We start from the raw sequence: 16,895 nt of genomic DNA on the forward strand, positions 1-16,895 counted from the left end.
AACATAAATAATTAAAAGAATAAATTAAAAAATAATAGACTAATTTAAAATATAAATAATATTTTTATACTAAATGTTAACATTTTTCAATAAACATTTAAAATTCGTTTGAAAACTAATGCACTTTCAAATAGAATTTACAGATGATGTTATTTTCATCCCAAATTTGTGGAAAAAAATTTTAGCTGCTTCGAAGGGTTAGCTATAGTAAAAGCATTTTAGACTAATTATAGATAAATTTGGGATAGAATTAATATTTTTCAAAATGCGTCCCAAATCCCTCTGAAGTTATTGCGCATATTCAGATGGAATACGGACGAATTATAGTTTTTATTCAAAATGTGTTGCTAATCTGTATGAAAATTTTGGCGCCATCCAAAAAAATTTGGTGCCAAAATTTGGGACAAAATTTAGACAAATTTAAGACAGAATATATTATTTCAATATCTCCACTAAAAATTGTTTAACAGTTGTCTCAAATTTGTCCGAAATAAAAAGGTCATTCAGACGGAATAAATTTCGTTTGAAATTTTCTTCCAAAAAATCCTATTTCTAATAGTACAATGACGGACCCAAAAACTTATAGTAGTGGGAGTAAAAATAATACAAAAAAATAATATAAAAATTAACATTAATATATTTAGATATCTAAAATTTAAAGCATATTAATAAAGTTTTTCTCATTTTAATTAATACATAAAAAATATGTCAATTTAAAGTATGTTAATTTAAAGGTATTTTTTCCTCATTTAATATTTTGGTCATGTTACTCAATATGCTTATTACTAATACAAGACATAATATAATACCAAACAAAATTATTATTTACTAGTTGAAAAATTTATAAGGAGTATAACTTAAACTGAATAAATTTGACTCTTTTATAATTGTGTAGGAAAAACAAAAATAAATTATAAAAAAGATAAAAATTCAAATCAAATAATTATAATTCCCTTTATATATATATATATATATGTGAAGGTTGTAGTAGGCTTAGAGAATGGGGGTTGAATTTATGCCTATCTTTTAATTTACAGTAATGACCCTTTAAAGCAAACTTTCAATTCTGATTCTATTTGAACTTAGCAGCAGAAAATTTATGAGACAATTTATTTTTGTCTCATGAATATTAGAAAACAGAATAGAGCAGAGAAAAGAAGAGCTGACACCATCATGTATTCTGGTTCGGTTGCCATGTGCTATGCAACCTACATCCAGTCTCCACCATAACAGTGGTGGAATTTTTACTATAGTTAAAGTATTACATACACCAATTCCACAAGATTGACACAATTCTTTCACACTCAAGTTCTAACCTAACTTGACTTTGGCTATGCTAATACTTAACTCTTCACCCTTAGTGCTTACCCAACTAAAAAAGGGATATCGCACAGGTACAAGATACAAGACACAGACTTACCTAAAAAATCAGAGATGACTCTAGGCTTTTCTCTCAAGTGTATCACTCAGCCTCTTTCACTCATTGGCTTTTACTTGAGCTCTTTCAATATACCTTTTCACTCAAGAAATTACAGAAAGATAAACATTGAAAAGTAAATTACAATCTGTAAAACATGAAGGAGATTGACTTATTCAACAGCCTCTTTGCTATGTGATGAACCAGATTTGCACAACTCTGATTTAGTTCTTCATTCTGGCGGAATGCCTCTTTGAAAGAAAGCACTGTCCAAGTTGATGAACTCTCTCAGAGATGACTTCTCAGAACATAAACCTCAAGAATACTGGTTTTTTCTCCTTGGTTTCTGAATGATAAAAAATCTTCTTTTGTATCTCCTTACATGTTGCTCAGTTGCTCTTTCCTAGGTCAACCCTTGAGCTGTGTGCTTAACCAACATAGCCTCTCACTTTTTCTATTAATCCCCAATTTAGGAACTTTGGTTCTGACCTTCTCTTGTTGACCGAAAGCCATAACAAAGCAGAAACAGATATCTTCAATAATAAACCTAGATCTTGGCCATGGAGAAACTACTTGGTCCCCAAGACACACTTGTGACCGTAGATGCACAGCAGTGAGGAACAGAAATCATCTTTCTCATGTATCCCATTTCAGACTTGGCAGAGAGTTGGGAAGAGGAGAAGAAAGCAATATGCATGCAATAGAAAACATGTTACCTTTAACCTTTGCCTTAGCTTGATTTGGTTTGATTTTGTTGATTTGACCTCAACCTTTTTTGCCTAACCTTCTCTTTCTTTCTTCTTCTTTGAATAGTTTAGGGACTAAGCACTCTCTCTTACTTCTATGATTTCTGACTGAAATAGGAAAAAGTGAACGTTGCCTTGGAAGCAAGTTGGAGGAATTTGCTTGCTGAAAACAAATCAGGCTTGGATTGGTTATCACTCAAGTTCAGCCCGTTAGATTTCTTTGGCTCATCTGATTTCTTGCTTTGTTTCTTTTGGGCTTCGATTACATTAGCCCACCAGTCTTGTTTATAGTTTTTATCCACTTGGGCTGCTGCTACTATGAGATTTGGCCTGCAACATTTGATCATAAATAATCAACACTAATTATTTAATTTGTCCAATTGAATAATGTTTGTCATCATTAATTAATTTAGTTAATTTATTAACTCAACAATAGGTATAGAAAATATAAATTGAGTTGAACTGATTTAAATTAGTATGATACAAAGTAAATTGAAATAGGATAATTCAATTTACAACAAGAAGAGCTCGAATAAGCTGGTATCGTAGTAAATTAAACCAAGTGATTTTAATTTATTGTATGAAATAGATCTCTAGGTAAATCGAATCACCCTGATTCGAATTAGTAACAAACAGTAAATCAAAATTACTTAATTCGATATGTCTTATAAATACAATTAGATTGTTTGCTCTTGATCAGAGTGGTACTCACAATGGCTAGTGATAATAGTCTTTTAGTTCTTGTGCACTACAGATGGACGATTAAGAAAAAAATACGGGAGAGAATAAAATTTACTAATAAAGATCCAATAAGTATTTTTATTAGACAATCCACATGTTTTGGAGCTGCAAAATACTATAATACAGAAACTAGGAGTCTATCGCATCAAACGTGCGAAGAAATTATTTTATGAGATACCGATTTCTGTTGTACGAGATTTTGTGAAGTACGAATCTTTTGTAATAGAGAGTGATGAAAATTTGCAAGTTTCATTTCATTTTCATCGTCAGTTTTTCGAGGTGAGTGCCAATGAATGGTTGGCCAAACTTAAAGATGTGGTTACTAATTTAGAAAGATCGAATTAGAATCCTCAATATGTAGCAATGTTAGGAGCCTCTAACTTAATGCCTATTGTTGCCTCTACATCTGTGGCTATAATTGCACCCAAAGAAGTGTTGGTGGCATCTCCGTCCTTCACAGTTAATTTAAACTGTGCTAATGATGAAAAAATTAGTGATAATCGTTCCTTTAGTGAGCTTGCGATTGCGATGGGTACTTCTCTTAGGATGATACCAACTTCAAGGGGTGGAAAATCAGATCCCATGGAAGATGTACTGTGGGATGATGATAATGTGGAGTCCGTCATGATAGTTGAGGATGGCAATGATGATTTAGGGAGGAATATTTCAGTTGGTCAGGGTGGTCTATCGAGTTCTGAAACTCAGTAATATCCGCCATACTTTTTTATTTTGAACTTGGAGGCCATGGCATAGCAGGGTTTTCCATATATAAAATTTAGATTTTTTGGACCAAAGATTCACAGGATATATCACTCCAATTGAGTTTCAAGTTGGTCAATAGTTTCAGAGTAAAGAGAAAGCCATGTTAAGTGTCAAGACTTATAGCATCCGTCGTGTGGTTGAGTATAAAAGGTTGGAGTCAGATCATATCAAGTACCATAAAAAGTGTAAGGAATTTGGAACAGGTTGAAATTGGTTTATTTGGATCATTCTTCACCAGTGAAATGGTATTTGGGAGGTTAGTAGGTATCATGGACTTCATACATGTCCGGCACAGAGATTTCTATTGATCACATGAAGCTTGATTACCGTGTAATATATGCTTTCATCTTTTCCATGGTCAGAGTTGATGCGATTGTGTCAATTAAGGAACTGCAAAATGCGACAGAGGCAAATTATAGTTTCAGACCGAGTTACAAGAAGATTTGGTTAGCTAAGCAGAAGGCAGTTGCGTATATTTATGGAGATTAGGAAGAGTCGTATAATGAGTTGCTAATATGGGTTCTAGGTATATAGGCAACAATGCTAGGTAGTATTGCAGTGGTGAAGACGAGTTATGTGGGAGTTGGAGACTAAGTTGACGAGTAATTAGCTTATTTTCACTGACTTTTCTAGACATTTCCGCCATGCATCGAGAATTTCAGGAATTACAAGTTGCTGGTTAGTATTGATGGGATCCACTTTTATGGCAAATATGGGGATAATTTGATGGTGACGATTGTGCAAGACGAAAATTCTAATATCATTCCTATTTCTTTCGCACTTGTTGAGGGTGAGAATGCGGAGTCTTCGTCATTTTTTCTATCTCACCTTCGGCAACATATCACACCTCAATCGGGTGTCTAGATAGATCGAATAAATACAATGTAATCAAGGCAGCTTTGGAGGCAACTAATGGTAGATGGACCACGCATAATGCTTATTGTGCATTCTATAGCCGGCGTATTGTAGCAAATTTTACTTCAAGGGCAAGGATACAACGAGATTCTCTTGTGAATGTTGATTATGCCAAGACTGAGGCTGAGTTTGACTACTGATTTGACATTCTTCAAAGTGAAGACTTGGTGATGTGTGATTGGGCTAATAGGATGAAATACCAGAAGTGAACCCAGCATAGGGACAATGGTCACAAATTCGGACATATGACCATTATATTTCTAAGGGTGCGTTTGTTTTGAAGTATTGAAATGGAGACTAGGGGACTAGGACTCAGGATCATGTTTGTTGGCTCATAGACTGGTACTAAAATTTTAGTCTTCGTCTCCAAAATTTCAGTATTTCAATACCTCCAAAAAGTAAGGACACAAGAGACTGAAATTTTTTGGGATGGAGACTGAAATTTTAATAATATTTTATACCAAAAATACCCCTATTCTAATTAATTAATTCTAACTTTATCCTTTGTATAAATCAAATTAGGGCTTCATTCTTAGCAGTCCCCTCACTCCTTCATTTTCTCATTCCTTCTTCAAAGATCTCCAGTTGCAGCTTCTGCATCGCCAGTGCCAAGACAGCTACCTCGTCACCGCCATCGTAGCCACCACTAGGTAGGTGAGTCTCCATCGAAGTTCATCTTCCTAGCCCCTGTATTCTCATATCCTCATCTTCTCCTACACAGGACTACGATCGAGGAACCCAGTTGTAGTCTCTGCCCTATTGCTGTCAAGGTCAACCACCACCTTGTCATCGTCGTAGCTTTTGTGACCCAGGTTAGTTGTAGCCAAATTTTTTTTTCTGATTTCATTCATTTTTTTGCGTTCTGTTCTACCTTACTTACTGTAGTTTGATGCCGTATTTATACTGTGTCTTGATCTACTTATTTTTATTGCATAATCTAAATTTGTGTCTTTATGAAAGTAAATTTTTGTATCCTGGTTTTTCTGTTCCTTATTTTTTATTGCTCAATTTTTGGGTCCTAATTTGTTGTTTTAAATTGGTGTAATTTGTTGTTCTAAACAAGTAGAGGTGCTACTTAATGACTTAAAATCCAGAATATTGGCTAATCTTTATTTTACTAATGAATTTCTATAATAATACAAAACACACAGCACAAAAAGTGTTGAGAATAACATTGATTAGTGTGTTAAGAATAACATTTTAGAATAACATTTTTTTCCTTAGATTCGGAGCACTGCAGAGTGAAATAGATTTCTTTGAGGATCATGTTATTGTGTGAGAAATTGAAAAGACCTTGAAAATATGTTTGCCAATTTTTTTAATTGAAGAAAAGACCTTAAACTCTCTTAACTTGGTTCAAAATATTGTTAATTTTGTTGCGAACTTTCTAATCTAAGAGTTTATGCAATTTGATTGCGTGGATTGATGGATTATTCAAAAAATATTGCTTTTGCTTAGCTTTTGAAGCATGTTCTTTTTTTATTTTTGCTTCTCTCCCTCTTTTTTAGGTGAAGATATGTTCATTTATTGTAATTATTTATGGTTATTTATGTTAAACTTTTTTTTAGGTGATAATGGACAACAAACGTATATGACATGATGAAGAAACTGATGCATTTGTTGGCTTCATGAAGGAGCTCGTTGTAGATGGTCAGAAGGCTGATTATGGTCAATTTAAGCCTAGAATTTTTGAGAAACTAACTTTGAAAATGTTGGAGGCCTTCCCTACGTGTATCCTTACCACCAAACATTGCAAGAATAAGCATAAGCTTGGAGAAGTATCACTACGCTTCTAAAATGCTTGCATGTAGTGGATTTGGCTAGAATTCTGACACAAATAGAAAACTTCTTATTACAGACAGATTTAATCTTCATTACAGACGGATTTTTAGTTATCAACGGAATTACCGACGAATTTTGTTCATCGGTAAAAGCCTCATCAAAAATTATTTACCAACGGATTTTGTTTCATCAGTAATTTACTTTACTGACAAATTTTTCTTCGATAATCATCTCTTCTATTCGGCCAAAAACATCAAATTTTCCAATAGATTTTCCGTTAGTAACTAGTATCAAACTTTTCGACAAATTTTTTGTTGGTAATTGGAGCCTAGAAAAGTATTCACAACTCTTAATACAGACAGATTTTTCGTACAAACAAATTTTCCGTCTATAAATCTATCAATAAGATAAAACAAAATTTTTTTAAAATTTTTTCATTACAAAATAAACCTATTTTTTATACAAAATAAATATAAATTTAATAGACAATTTTTCTATATTACCCCTTTGGCCGTAAAGAAATATGGTATAGGGGAAGAAAAAATTGAACATTAAAGATGTAAAATTTCTATTGAATAAATCACTTATGGAATCAATAAGTTGCAATTTTACTTATACAAAATCTTGTTCCAAAATGTTCTCAATGCTTATGTATGGAGCCTAGTATGCAAAACTATAATTCCTTGGTATAAACCTCATCCACCAGATTTGACGAAATTGCTGCCCTGATTTCTTCACTCCAAGAAATGTTGTGTAGCACAAATACTTTTTAACCTTTTTACTAAGAAACCCAACCTCGCATCTTACACTTTGAAATATTTTATCTACCCTCTGCCACACATTGCACTGAATATCAAGAAGCTTCCGAGCCTTTTCTTGTAAATGTGGAAGCTGCCGAATTGTCTCACCATGTATCTGGCAACAGGAAGCGTGGTATAGAAATTGTAACAAACAATCAGAATTTGTTGAAGGCCTCGGGAATGATTATAACCATAAGGATGGCTGACATACTTCGCAAAGTCCTCTGGCTTCTTTCTGAGACCAAAAGGATCATAACCATAGCTGCATCAACAAATATCAAAGAAAAATTAAGCAAAACAAGCTAAAGTTTCACAATGTTTGTGATTCAAAGGGGACTAGAGAGAGAAGAATCCACAAACCCTCCAGGCACTTCTCCAGTCAAGTATGGTGGGATCTTGGATCTGTCCAAGAGACCCTCTGGCAAGAAGATCCTTCTGTCAGGACCTGTCACCAAATGGAAGCAATGATCAGAAACTAGTTTCCTGCCTTGAATTGTACTACTAGAGTATATAAAAAAAAACTTTGTTAGTTCATTACAAGAACTTAATTAGGACTAATTAGGAGATTATAGGCTATAGCAATAAGTTGCCCTCCTCTTACTGCTTAGTCAAACTTTGTTAGTACCTTCTCTTTCTTGCTCTGTTACCATATTTCAACAAATTACATTGTCAAAAGAACACAACCATGTCTATACTCTATGGACTTGTTAGCTACTTTGGTTCTCTCAGTTTAAACATTACTTTTGGTACATGGCAAGGGAATTGAAATAGCAGAATCTGTATAGAAGCTAAGTTTATATTATGAAGCTGATCGATCTGTGATCATTTGCTGATAACAGAAATGCTTACTAAATTTAATTTGCTTGTAGCATAGCAAAATTTGTATCATAAGTCACAGCATATATGCACAAAAACTTAGAATGAACTAACCTCTTGTACAGGTTTGTTATGATCTTTTGGGTTCACAAATTCATTAACCCCAAACTTCTTAGCTTCCAACAATAGTAGATGAGAAAATACCATCAGTAAGTGAATACAATTTGTAGATTTAGGAAACTTGCTCAACTTAGGTTGTGAGGTTGTGACTTCTTTTCTTTTCAATAAACATTAAAGAGAAAAATGAGTCAAGTTAAACAAGCTATTGTAGAAAAGCTAGCAATTGGCAAACTTTATCCTAAGAACTTTGAAAGCAAGTTGGAGAAACCTGAGTTGGCTTGTTTGTAGAAGCTGACCTTCATGATGTTCAATACCAGTAAAACAAATCAATTATTCAACAGAGAATATTTAAAATTTCTCTATAACCATGCTTCAATTTATAATATAAGGCTAGCAAATGAATCACAATCTTTTAATGATGGTTTTAAAAAAAAAGAGATAAAAATGACATAGAAAAGAAATGTCACAGGCACAGCATTGCATGCAAGTAACCAATTTTAGACCTACAGAAAATAACAATTCCAAACGAAAATATAAAGAAGTGTCATATACCTTTTAAGATCAACCAGAATCAGTGGCTCCCAGTTCTGCATATGACGGATGTTCCTTTGAAATCAAACTCCATTTTTGCAATGTCAAGCTCCATTTCTTCTTTGTCTCACTCAGCCATCACTAACACCAACAAAAAAAACTTTGTTAGCTCATTACAAGAACTTAATTAGGACTAATTAGGAGATTATAGGCTATAGCAATAAGTTGCCCTCCTCTTACTGCTTAGTCAAACTTTGTTAGTACCTTCTCTTTCTTGCTCTGTTACCATATTTCAACAAATTACATTGTCAAAAGAACACAACCATGTCTATACTCTATGGACTTGTTAGCTACTTTGGTTCTCTCAGTTTAAACATTACTTTTGGTACATGGCAAGGGAATTGAAATAGCAGAATCTGTATAGAAGCTAAGTTTATATTATGAAGCTGATCGATCTGTGATCATTTGCTGATAACAGAAATGCTTACTAAATTTAATTTGCTTGTAGCATAGCAAAATTTGTATCATAAGTCACAGCATATATGCACAAAAACTTAGAATGAACTAACCTCTTGTACAGGTTTGTTATGATCTTTTGGGTTCACAAATTCATTAACCCCAAACTTCTTAGCTTCCAACAATAGTAGATGAGAAAATACCATCAGTAAGTGAATACAATTTGTAGATTTAGGAAACTTGCTCAACTTAGGTTGTGAGGTTGTGACTTCTTTTCTTTTCAATAAACATTAAAGAGAAAAATGAGTCAAGTTAAACAAGCTATTGTAGAAAAGCTAGCAATTGGCAAACTTTATCCTAAGAACTTTGAAAGCAAGTTGGAGAAACCTGAGTTGGCTTGTTTGTAGAAGCTGACCTTCATGATGTTCAATACCAGTAAAACAAATCAATTATTCAACAGAGAATATTTAAAATTTCTCTATAACCATGCTTCAATTTATAATATAAGGCTAGCAAATGAATCACAATCTTTTAATGATGGTTTTAAAAAAAAAGAGATAAAAATGACATAGAAAAGAAATGTCACAGGCACAGCATTGCATGCAAGTAACCAATTTTAGACCTACAGAAAATAACAATTCCAAACGAAAATATAAAGAAGTGTCATATACCTTTTAAGATCAACCAGAATCAGTGGCTCCCAGTTCTGCATATGACGGATGTTCCTTTGAAATCAAACTCCATTTTTGCAATGTCAAGCTCCATTTCTTCTTTGTCTCACTCAGCCATCACTACAACAGTTCCTCCACCCAGGCTCTCATTGGGTATGGCAAGTTGATTTAGTAATGAACCCTGCACACCCAATCATATTATTGTGGTTCAGATACATAAGAAATTAAAAGATCCAAATGGAGATGCACAAAATCTTGATAAAAATAAATAAATAAACAGCTGACATATGCTTGAATTGTTTTGTTTTTAATGAATAATTCATTGGCAAATAGTAATTCCAGAATCTTACCAATTTTCCACTCCAGCCAAGAATCGAAGTATGATTTTGCTCAACTACCTCACTTTTTCCTTTCCTCATTGAGTCGAACTTCCCAGAAATGGCATCAGAGACAACAAGTCCAAGCATCATTGCAAATATAAGCATCCCATCAAAACTAATTGAAACCGCAATTAACCTCGGACCAGAACCTTGGGAGCTAGCATGATTGCCAGAATCAGCAACAAAATCAGACAAGGACAAGAATCAAAAGCAACTCAGCATATTTACAACAGAGTAGATTCAGACAAGCACAAGAAGGAGGAGCCAAAATCAGCAGTCATAACAAGAACAAGAAGGAACAAGAACATGCATGCAAATTCCAGATAAAAAATTTCAGCAATTCAGATATATAGTTCATAAACAAACTTCATTCTATACCACAACCATAGAAATTATTATGTTTCAGATTTCACAAATTACAGGAATATACAAAATTCATACTTTAGAATTTAGAAACTACGTTCTCTGCAGCAGCAACAGCTGATTTGCAAACATAAGAGCTCTCCTCGATCGTATTCTTTGGTATTCAACTTCAAGCAGAACAGGGAAGGGACAATGAAATCAGAACAGAATAACAATGGAAGAGTTAGGGCTAGGGACGAGAAGGAGGCGGAGGCCTACCTGAACTAACGGCGACGAGTAGAGACGATGACTAACCTCCGGCGATGAGAGAAGAAGCAGTGACGAGAGCGGCGGCGGAGGGAGCTCGTAAGACAAGAGCACAACAGAGAGAGCTCGTGGGACGATGGCGACGAAGGGAACAAACGCGATGAGAGCGGCGGTGGAGGGAGCTCATGCGACGAGCGGTGACGGAGAGCGCTCGTGTGACGCGGGCGGCGGCGGCGGCGACAGCGGAGGACGTCACATTTTCAATGGGAAGAGAGAGGGCGCGCTTAAACCCTGGAATGGAAGAACAGCAAAGGAGAGTGACTACCGAATGGTGTTTTTGTGTGAATATGCTTCCCAAATTTTGTTTGTGCCAAAGATGATAGTAGTAATTCAAATTTTTGACAGATTTGTCAAGTGATTATAGACTGGTTATATTCACATTTCTGATTCGAATATCTGGATACAGGATATTTGGTCGGTTGGTAGGTGACATTTGGATACTCTTTATTCTCCTTTATCTCAAAATCTGAAAGATAATATTCTTTCTTACAATCCAGATGAACAAGCAGGTCCGGAAGTGGGTTGGTATTGGAGTGGGTCTGCTGCCAAAGTCTATAACTCTCGCAATGGTTACTTGTGGTTGTGTAAGCAACTGTTTGGTTGGGAGGAGCGGGAGAATTGGCTTTGGCTTTGGCGCCAGCTTGTTCCGGAAAAGCATAAATTTTTGGCTTGGTTGTGTCTTAAGGAGGCTCTTCCTACTGCAAGTTTTCGCTTTAGAAGAGGGATGTCGTCGTCGGATAAGTGTTCAAGATGTCTTTCTAGCCAGGAATCGGTTTTACATTGTATTCGAGATTGTCCCAAAGCTCAGCTTGTCTGGCATAGGTTGGATATTTCTTGTCATCCTTTGGATTTGAAGAACTGGTTCTTGTATCATAGCAGAGAGCATCCGTTCAAGTTCTTTTCGGGACTTTGGTGGATATGACGAGCAAGGAATAATGACATCTTTAATCCCGATGAAACTTGGCCTCCGGAAAAAGTAATTTGTCTGGCATTAACTTCAAAAAAGGAGTTTAGGAATATCTTTGAATTACAACGTATGTCCCTTCCCTCTACTCTAAATGGTTTTTGGAATCCCCCATCCATTGGTACTTTTAAGATTAATTGTGATGCTAGGTTCCTTGTTTTATTTGTTTTGTTTTTCTTTGTTTAATTTATTTCAGTCACAAAAAAAAATAGACGAATTATCTGTTAGTGAAAAATTTGAAATTAAAATTTTAATTTTATCAATTCAATTATCGATGGAGTTTATAATCTCTCGGTAAGTTTTTGAAATATTTTAAAAAAATTTTATCGATAGAAAATTCATTAGAAATCTTTTAATAAAAAAATTATCCAAATTATATTTCAAAATTGTAACGTGTTTTCTTCATTAAAAAATTTATTTTTTTGAATTTATTTTTATGAATTTATTTTTTTTATTATCTTTTAATATCATAAATAAAAATATATATTATTCTTTTTAAAAATATATAAATAAATAATCCCGTAAAAGAATAATAAAAACTACTCATACTTTACATCATTAATCTCCTTAAGCATATTTGATCGATTTTTACTGGTACTAAGCAGTGTACTTGTTGTTCCCAAACATCTTCAAGTTATGATTCCTGCACGAGCATATACAATAAAGACAAATTAATTCAAAGATCATAGTTGATCATGATAATCTATTTTATCGATGTCTTTCTATTTAAACAACCAGTCAATCTTAAAGTATATATACATAAAGTGATTTATTTCCAACCATGGTTAACATTAATAAAGCAGAAAATGATAGAGTTATTTACATACATGAAGATATACCCATAGTATATGACACTCAGAAACCCATAATCAATTAATGAAAGCAATAACCTCAAATGATGAAGAAATTAGGTGCATATAAAAGTTATACCTGTAATGGTTAATGTTTTAAGAAAGTACCATATCTCCCAAGCGAACACCAGCAGCTGTCATGAAATGAAAAAGAGCATCCAATCGCATTTCAGGTGGGATCCCAAAAATTTGCCGCTTTTTCTGCTCATTTTCACATAAAAACTGATAACACTGCATTCGAGCTGAACCTATCAGACCCAAGTCAGTCAACATATCCCATACATCTGATTCGCTATAAAGGCGAGGCCTACTTTGTTGCATAATAGCCAACCCTTTTTCAGCAATTGCAACTTGTCTTTCAATTAATGAAACTTGCTTTTCGGCAACCGAAACTTGCCTTTCAGCCACAGAAGCTTATCTCTCAGTTGATTCAACCTGCCTCTGAGCTACGTCATGTAGCTTAGTAGATAGATAAGTACCCTCTTTGACAGCATCGACCATAGCAGTAATTCCCAAAGCAACTTTCTCATATTGTGCCTCCAAAAAATCATTCATAGGAGACTTACGCTTTGTTCCTCTTGACGTCGAAGTCCCACCTAATTGATTTGGTTAACTATGAGGAGCACTTGGTGAATCTAAATTAGCAAAAAACGTTGGGGTATCATGTTCCCTATTAACATCTATGTCAGAAAATCCAATATTTTCAAATGAGTCATTCAAATCAATGTGATCTCTATCAATTTCTTGAATCCTTTCTCGTGACGTAGCAGCCCCTTTACCAGTAACTCTATCAGCTCCGAACAACTCCTTCAAAGTATCATAATGCTTAATTTGCATATTTCTCCATTTTTCTGCTTGTGGTTTCTCCTATATAAACAAGTGTTGAAATTATTCGTTGACTAACTTCATCGATAGTATAAGTAATAAAAGCAAAGTTTAAGATACCTTAATGAAGTCTTGCCACACTTCCTCTTCAGCTTCAAACTTTCTAGTTACAGGATTCCATGCAAATCCACTTAAGTGATGAAATAAGTCATATGCCTCAGCAAAATGATCTTTCAATGTCTTCATTCTATTCTTTATGTGATTCTTTGTTATGTGAGGGCCTATTGATATGCTCAAAGTCTTGACAACATTGGCATATGCTTCAGTTGTCCACAAGCCATCATGCCTATTACCTTTCGATGCTTCGTCTGCTAATGCATTTAGCAAAACTTCATCCATATCATCAGACCATCTTAAGTTGTCTTTCGAAGGTTGATTGGTTTCTGCTGTTTTATTTCCCTTATTCGGCATTATGTAACCTGTAACAATCCCATAAAAAATCCAATCAAACACTTTTGAGTGAAAACTATACATACATATATATCCATATTCACATATAAGAAACATAATCACCTATAATGATTGATACACATTCCACATTTCGAATGCAATGTTATCTCTTAACAATGATGCATGCCTATATTCCTCATCACGTGGTTGATTTAATTGTGATCTATCTATGCTTTGTTCTTGTAGCAATTCTTGATCAACCGCATCAATTATAGACTGATCAACATCGACACTCATTAAAAAGTTATGCAGTATGCAACATGCCAAAAAAATGTCTCGCATAGTTTCAAATGAATAATAAGATTCTGTGTCACCGGCTATAATTGGGAATCTTTTCTTTAAAACTCCAAAACATCTTTCGATGACATTTCTTAATGAAGAATGTCGGTGGTTGAATAATTCTTTGGGATTTTGTGGCTCACGTACAGAATACTCTTTCAAGTGATACCGAACACCTCTATATGGTGTCAGTATCCCAGGCTTTAGCATAAATCCAGCATCGCCTAAATAGTATTTTTCTACACCAGTTACACACAAAAATTAAAGAATTGCATACTTTGACTATGAATTTAAGTTTATATAGACAATTTCATAAATAATACTAGCACAGACCTTCGGGTATTCGAAGTGGATGTTCCCTACTTAAAGCATCTTTCAAAATTCTTGAGTCAGAGGCAGTTCCTTCCCAACCAGACAAAACATAAGTAAATTTCATATCAAACCCACAGGCAGCAAAAACATTTTGTGTGGGGTGATCTTTTCTTCCCCGAAAACGAGGGGCTTCCGCCCTTGATACCTTCACACGGCTATGAGTTCCATCTATAGCTCCAATGCAGTCCTTGTTTGAAAAGTATATTGACATATTAACATAACAGTTTTGTAATTATTTCATACACTATTTCATAAATGTCACTAACTAAATTGAAAGAGTTAGTACCTTAAAAAATGGATAGAATCGACTATTATTATGTATTTCATAAGGAACATCCTCACCAGATGGTTGCTTGAAGAACTCTCCCTCTAACGATAGAATAGCATGTAGGACATTGTGAAAGTGACGACTAATTGTCTCCCCTGAGCGGTGGAAGAAGAAAGACATGGTTCTAGTTTTCACATTATGACCTATAATATGTAGGAATTTAGCGACTTGCTCTTCAACGGTAGAGCGAATTGAATCCTTTACTCTACCAGTTCCTCTTAACTTTTGATATAACTGCCTAAATGCTTCAGGGCCTATACGTATGACATCTCGATATTTTTTAGACGTCAGTAACTGTGTCATTAACTGTGTACGCCTATTTTCTCTTTCCAAATTTTTGTTATTAATTTGCCTAGGCCTATATTGTGATAATAATTCCAAAGAATATAACGTATGCACCGTAACACATGAAAGAGATGTGACACAAATCTGTTGTCTCTTTTCTAAGTCTTCCCTAATACGAGGTAAGATTTGTATCTGTTCAGGATGATACAGGTCAGCAGAGGGGAATTGATTAACTTGAAATTCTGAGTCAGGTATGACGTTCGTTTTGTCTCCTACTATCGCATCTTCGATATTCTCGCTATCCATCTATGAGGATATAATGTTTAGAGTGAACATATCAAAAATTGTAAATCACATGAAATATTAATCAATGCATTGGATAAGCACCAACATTTAGTGGACTTGACAACTAAAAGTATTTAATAATATTGTCATAAACTAATTTAACCGACCCATAAGAAATCATGTTATTTTTGTCCTAAACTAAAAAAACTTTATTTGCTTATTATTAAATTTATATTTTTTCGTACAAATTTGTATGCGCAAATATATTTATATTAATTACGTCATAAGGAATTGATTAAAGGCATCAAAATTAATAAGTACATATACCACATAAACATGATAATCACATGCGTGGACATAATACAAATATGTATATATGTGTTTATTAAAGGCTGAAGGTACTAGTGGGGAAGTTCAATAAGGAAGGAAAAAGTTTAACAGCAAATATAACCTTAACACAAAACCTTCCAAGTTCTTCAATGACCTTGGATCAACTTCAAGCATATTTTGCTGCTAAGGGACTCAACACTACTAATGTAGTTGCACTCTCGGGTATAATAATCTAGCAATTACTTTTTGACCAATAAATGATTACTTTTTACCACTATACTTAGTTTTTGAGTTAACTGTAGTCTTCATGTTAATTCAGTTGATCACTACACTTGGTTGCAATTCATGTATATAATTAAGAAATCAAATCAATACATAAAAGGAAACTAATAAAAAAGAAAATTTAAAAAACAAACATGTATAAATAATACTTATAGAAATTCTTCCTATGACATAAACAATTGACAAATAAATTAGAAGAAGCAACTAATTGAAGATTATGAATAGCCAAAAAGAAATTTTTGAAACAATTAAAGTGAAGTGGAACAGACTCCACATGAACGTTAATGAAACCTAACAAATAAGGAATGGATTTATACAAGTAACAATGCAATCAATTTTCAATTTAAAAGTGTTCATCGGAAATATGAGTGACTTAGTTATGCATATGTAACAAAGACACACATAATAATGTCCATTCACATTACTAAATGGGAAAGCTTACTAGTCTTGGTAGTAGTTAATAATGTTAATTACTATATATATTCCTTACTTTGTAATAATTAAATTTCATTTTCAGTATTCAAGAGGCCCTTTTATTTGGAGTTTATGAACTTTTGCTTTGAGAAATTTGAAGTGGCTGTCTGGTCTTCAAGAACTAAGTATCCGTCACCCATATGTTTATTCTTTAATCTATTATTATTAGTAACATTCAATTTTCATTTATTATTCGCAGCTTCTCAGGCGTGTTTTCCTTTCTATATTTAGTGTTTTGTTCTTCTCTTGAAAATTTTTTAATTTGTAACTTGTTAAGTAATGTAATGTTAACTTATGTGGCTAT

At 33.9% G+C, this 16,895-nt stretch overlaps 1 protein-coding gene and 2 long non-coding RNA genes across 13 annotated transcripts; 1 reads left to right on the top strand and 2 right to left on the bottom strand.

Annotated features, from left to right (window-relative positions):
* Positions 5,100–6,458, top strand: LOC110264337. Its single transcript, XR_002350371.1, has 3 exons — positions 5,100–5,231; positions 5,303–5,393; positions 6,150–6,458. It is a non-coding gene; the product is annotated as an uncharacterized LOC110264337 (long non-coding RNA).
* On the bottom strand, positions 6,922–11,128 carry LOC107610199. 11 transcript variants are annotated; one of them, XR_001613436.2, is made up of 8 exons: positions 10,759–11,125; positions 10,579–10,667; positions 10,108–10,294; positions 9,758–9,938; positions 9,474–9,501; positions 9,200–9,362; positions 7,524–7,608; positions 6,922–7,425 (listed from the first exon to the last, which is right to left on the bottom strand). It is a non-coding gene; the product is annotated as an uncharacterized LOC107610199 (long non-coding RNA). The 11 variants fall into 11 exon arrangements; XR_002350363.1 differs by having other exon boundaries at positions 9,474–9,938; positions 10,759–11,127; XR_002350362.1 differs by having other exon boundaries at positions 9,200–9,501; positions 10,759–11,126.
* LOC110264717 (uncharacterized protein At2g29880-like) lies at positions 13,216–14,110 on the bottom strand. The gene is made up of 3 exons (XM_021106766.1): positions 14,020–14,110; positions 13,567–13,925; positions 13,216–13,488 (listed from the first exon to the last, which is right to left on the bottom strand). The coding sequence occupies exons 2-3, from the start codon at positions 13,915–13,917 to the stop codon at positions 13,231–13,233; spliced, it is 609 nt and encodes a 202-aa protein (XP_020962425.1). The 5' UTR covers positions 13,918–13,925; positions 14,020–14,110; the 3' UTR covers positions 13,216–13,230.

Source organism: Arachis ipaensis, chromosome B07 (assembly GCF_000816755.2).
Source record: "Arachis ipaensis cultivar K30076 chromosome B07, Araip1.1, whole genome shotgun sequence".
Lineage (NCBI taxonomy): Eukaryota > Viridiplantae > Streptophyta > Magnoliopsida > Fabales > Fabaceae > Arachis > Arachis ipaensis.

Bases quoted from the DNA above. Each gene is read 5' to 3' on its own strand.
- LOC110264717 (XM_021106766.1), bottom strand. From the start codon at position 13,917: ATGCCGAATAAGGGAAATAAAACAGCAGAAACCAATCAACCTTCGAAA. The intron at 13,489-13,566 runs GTATCTTAAACT...TTGTTTATATAG, and splicing joins TGTGGCAAGACTTCATTAAG to GAGAAACCACAAGCAGAAAA.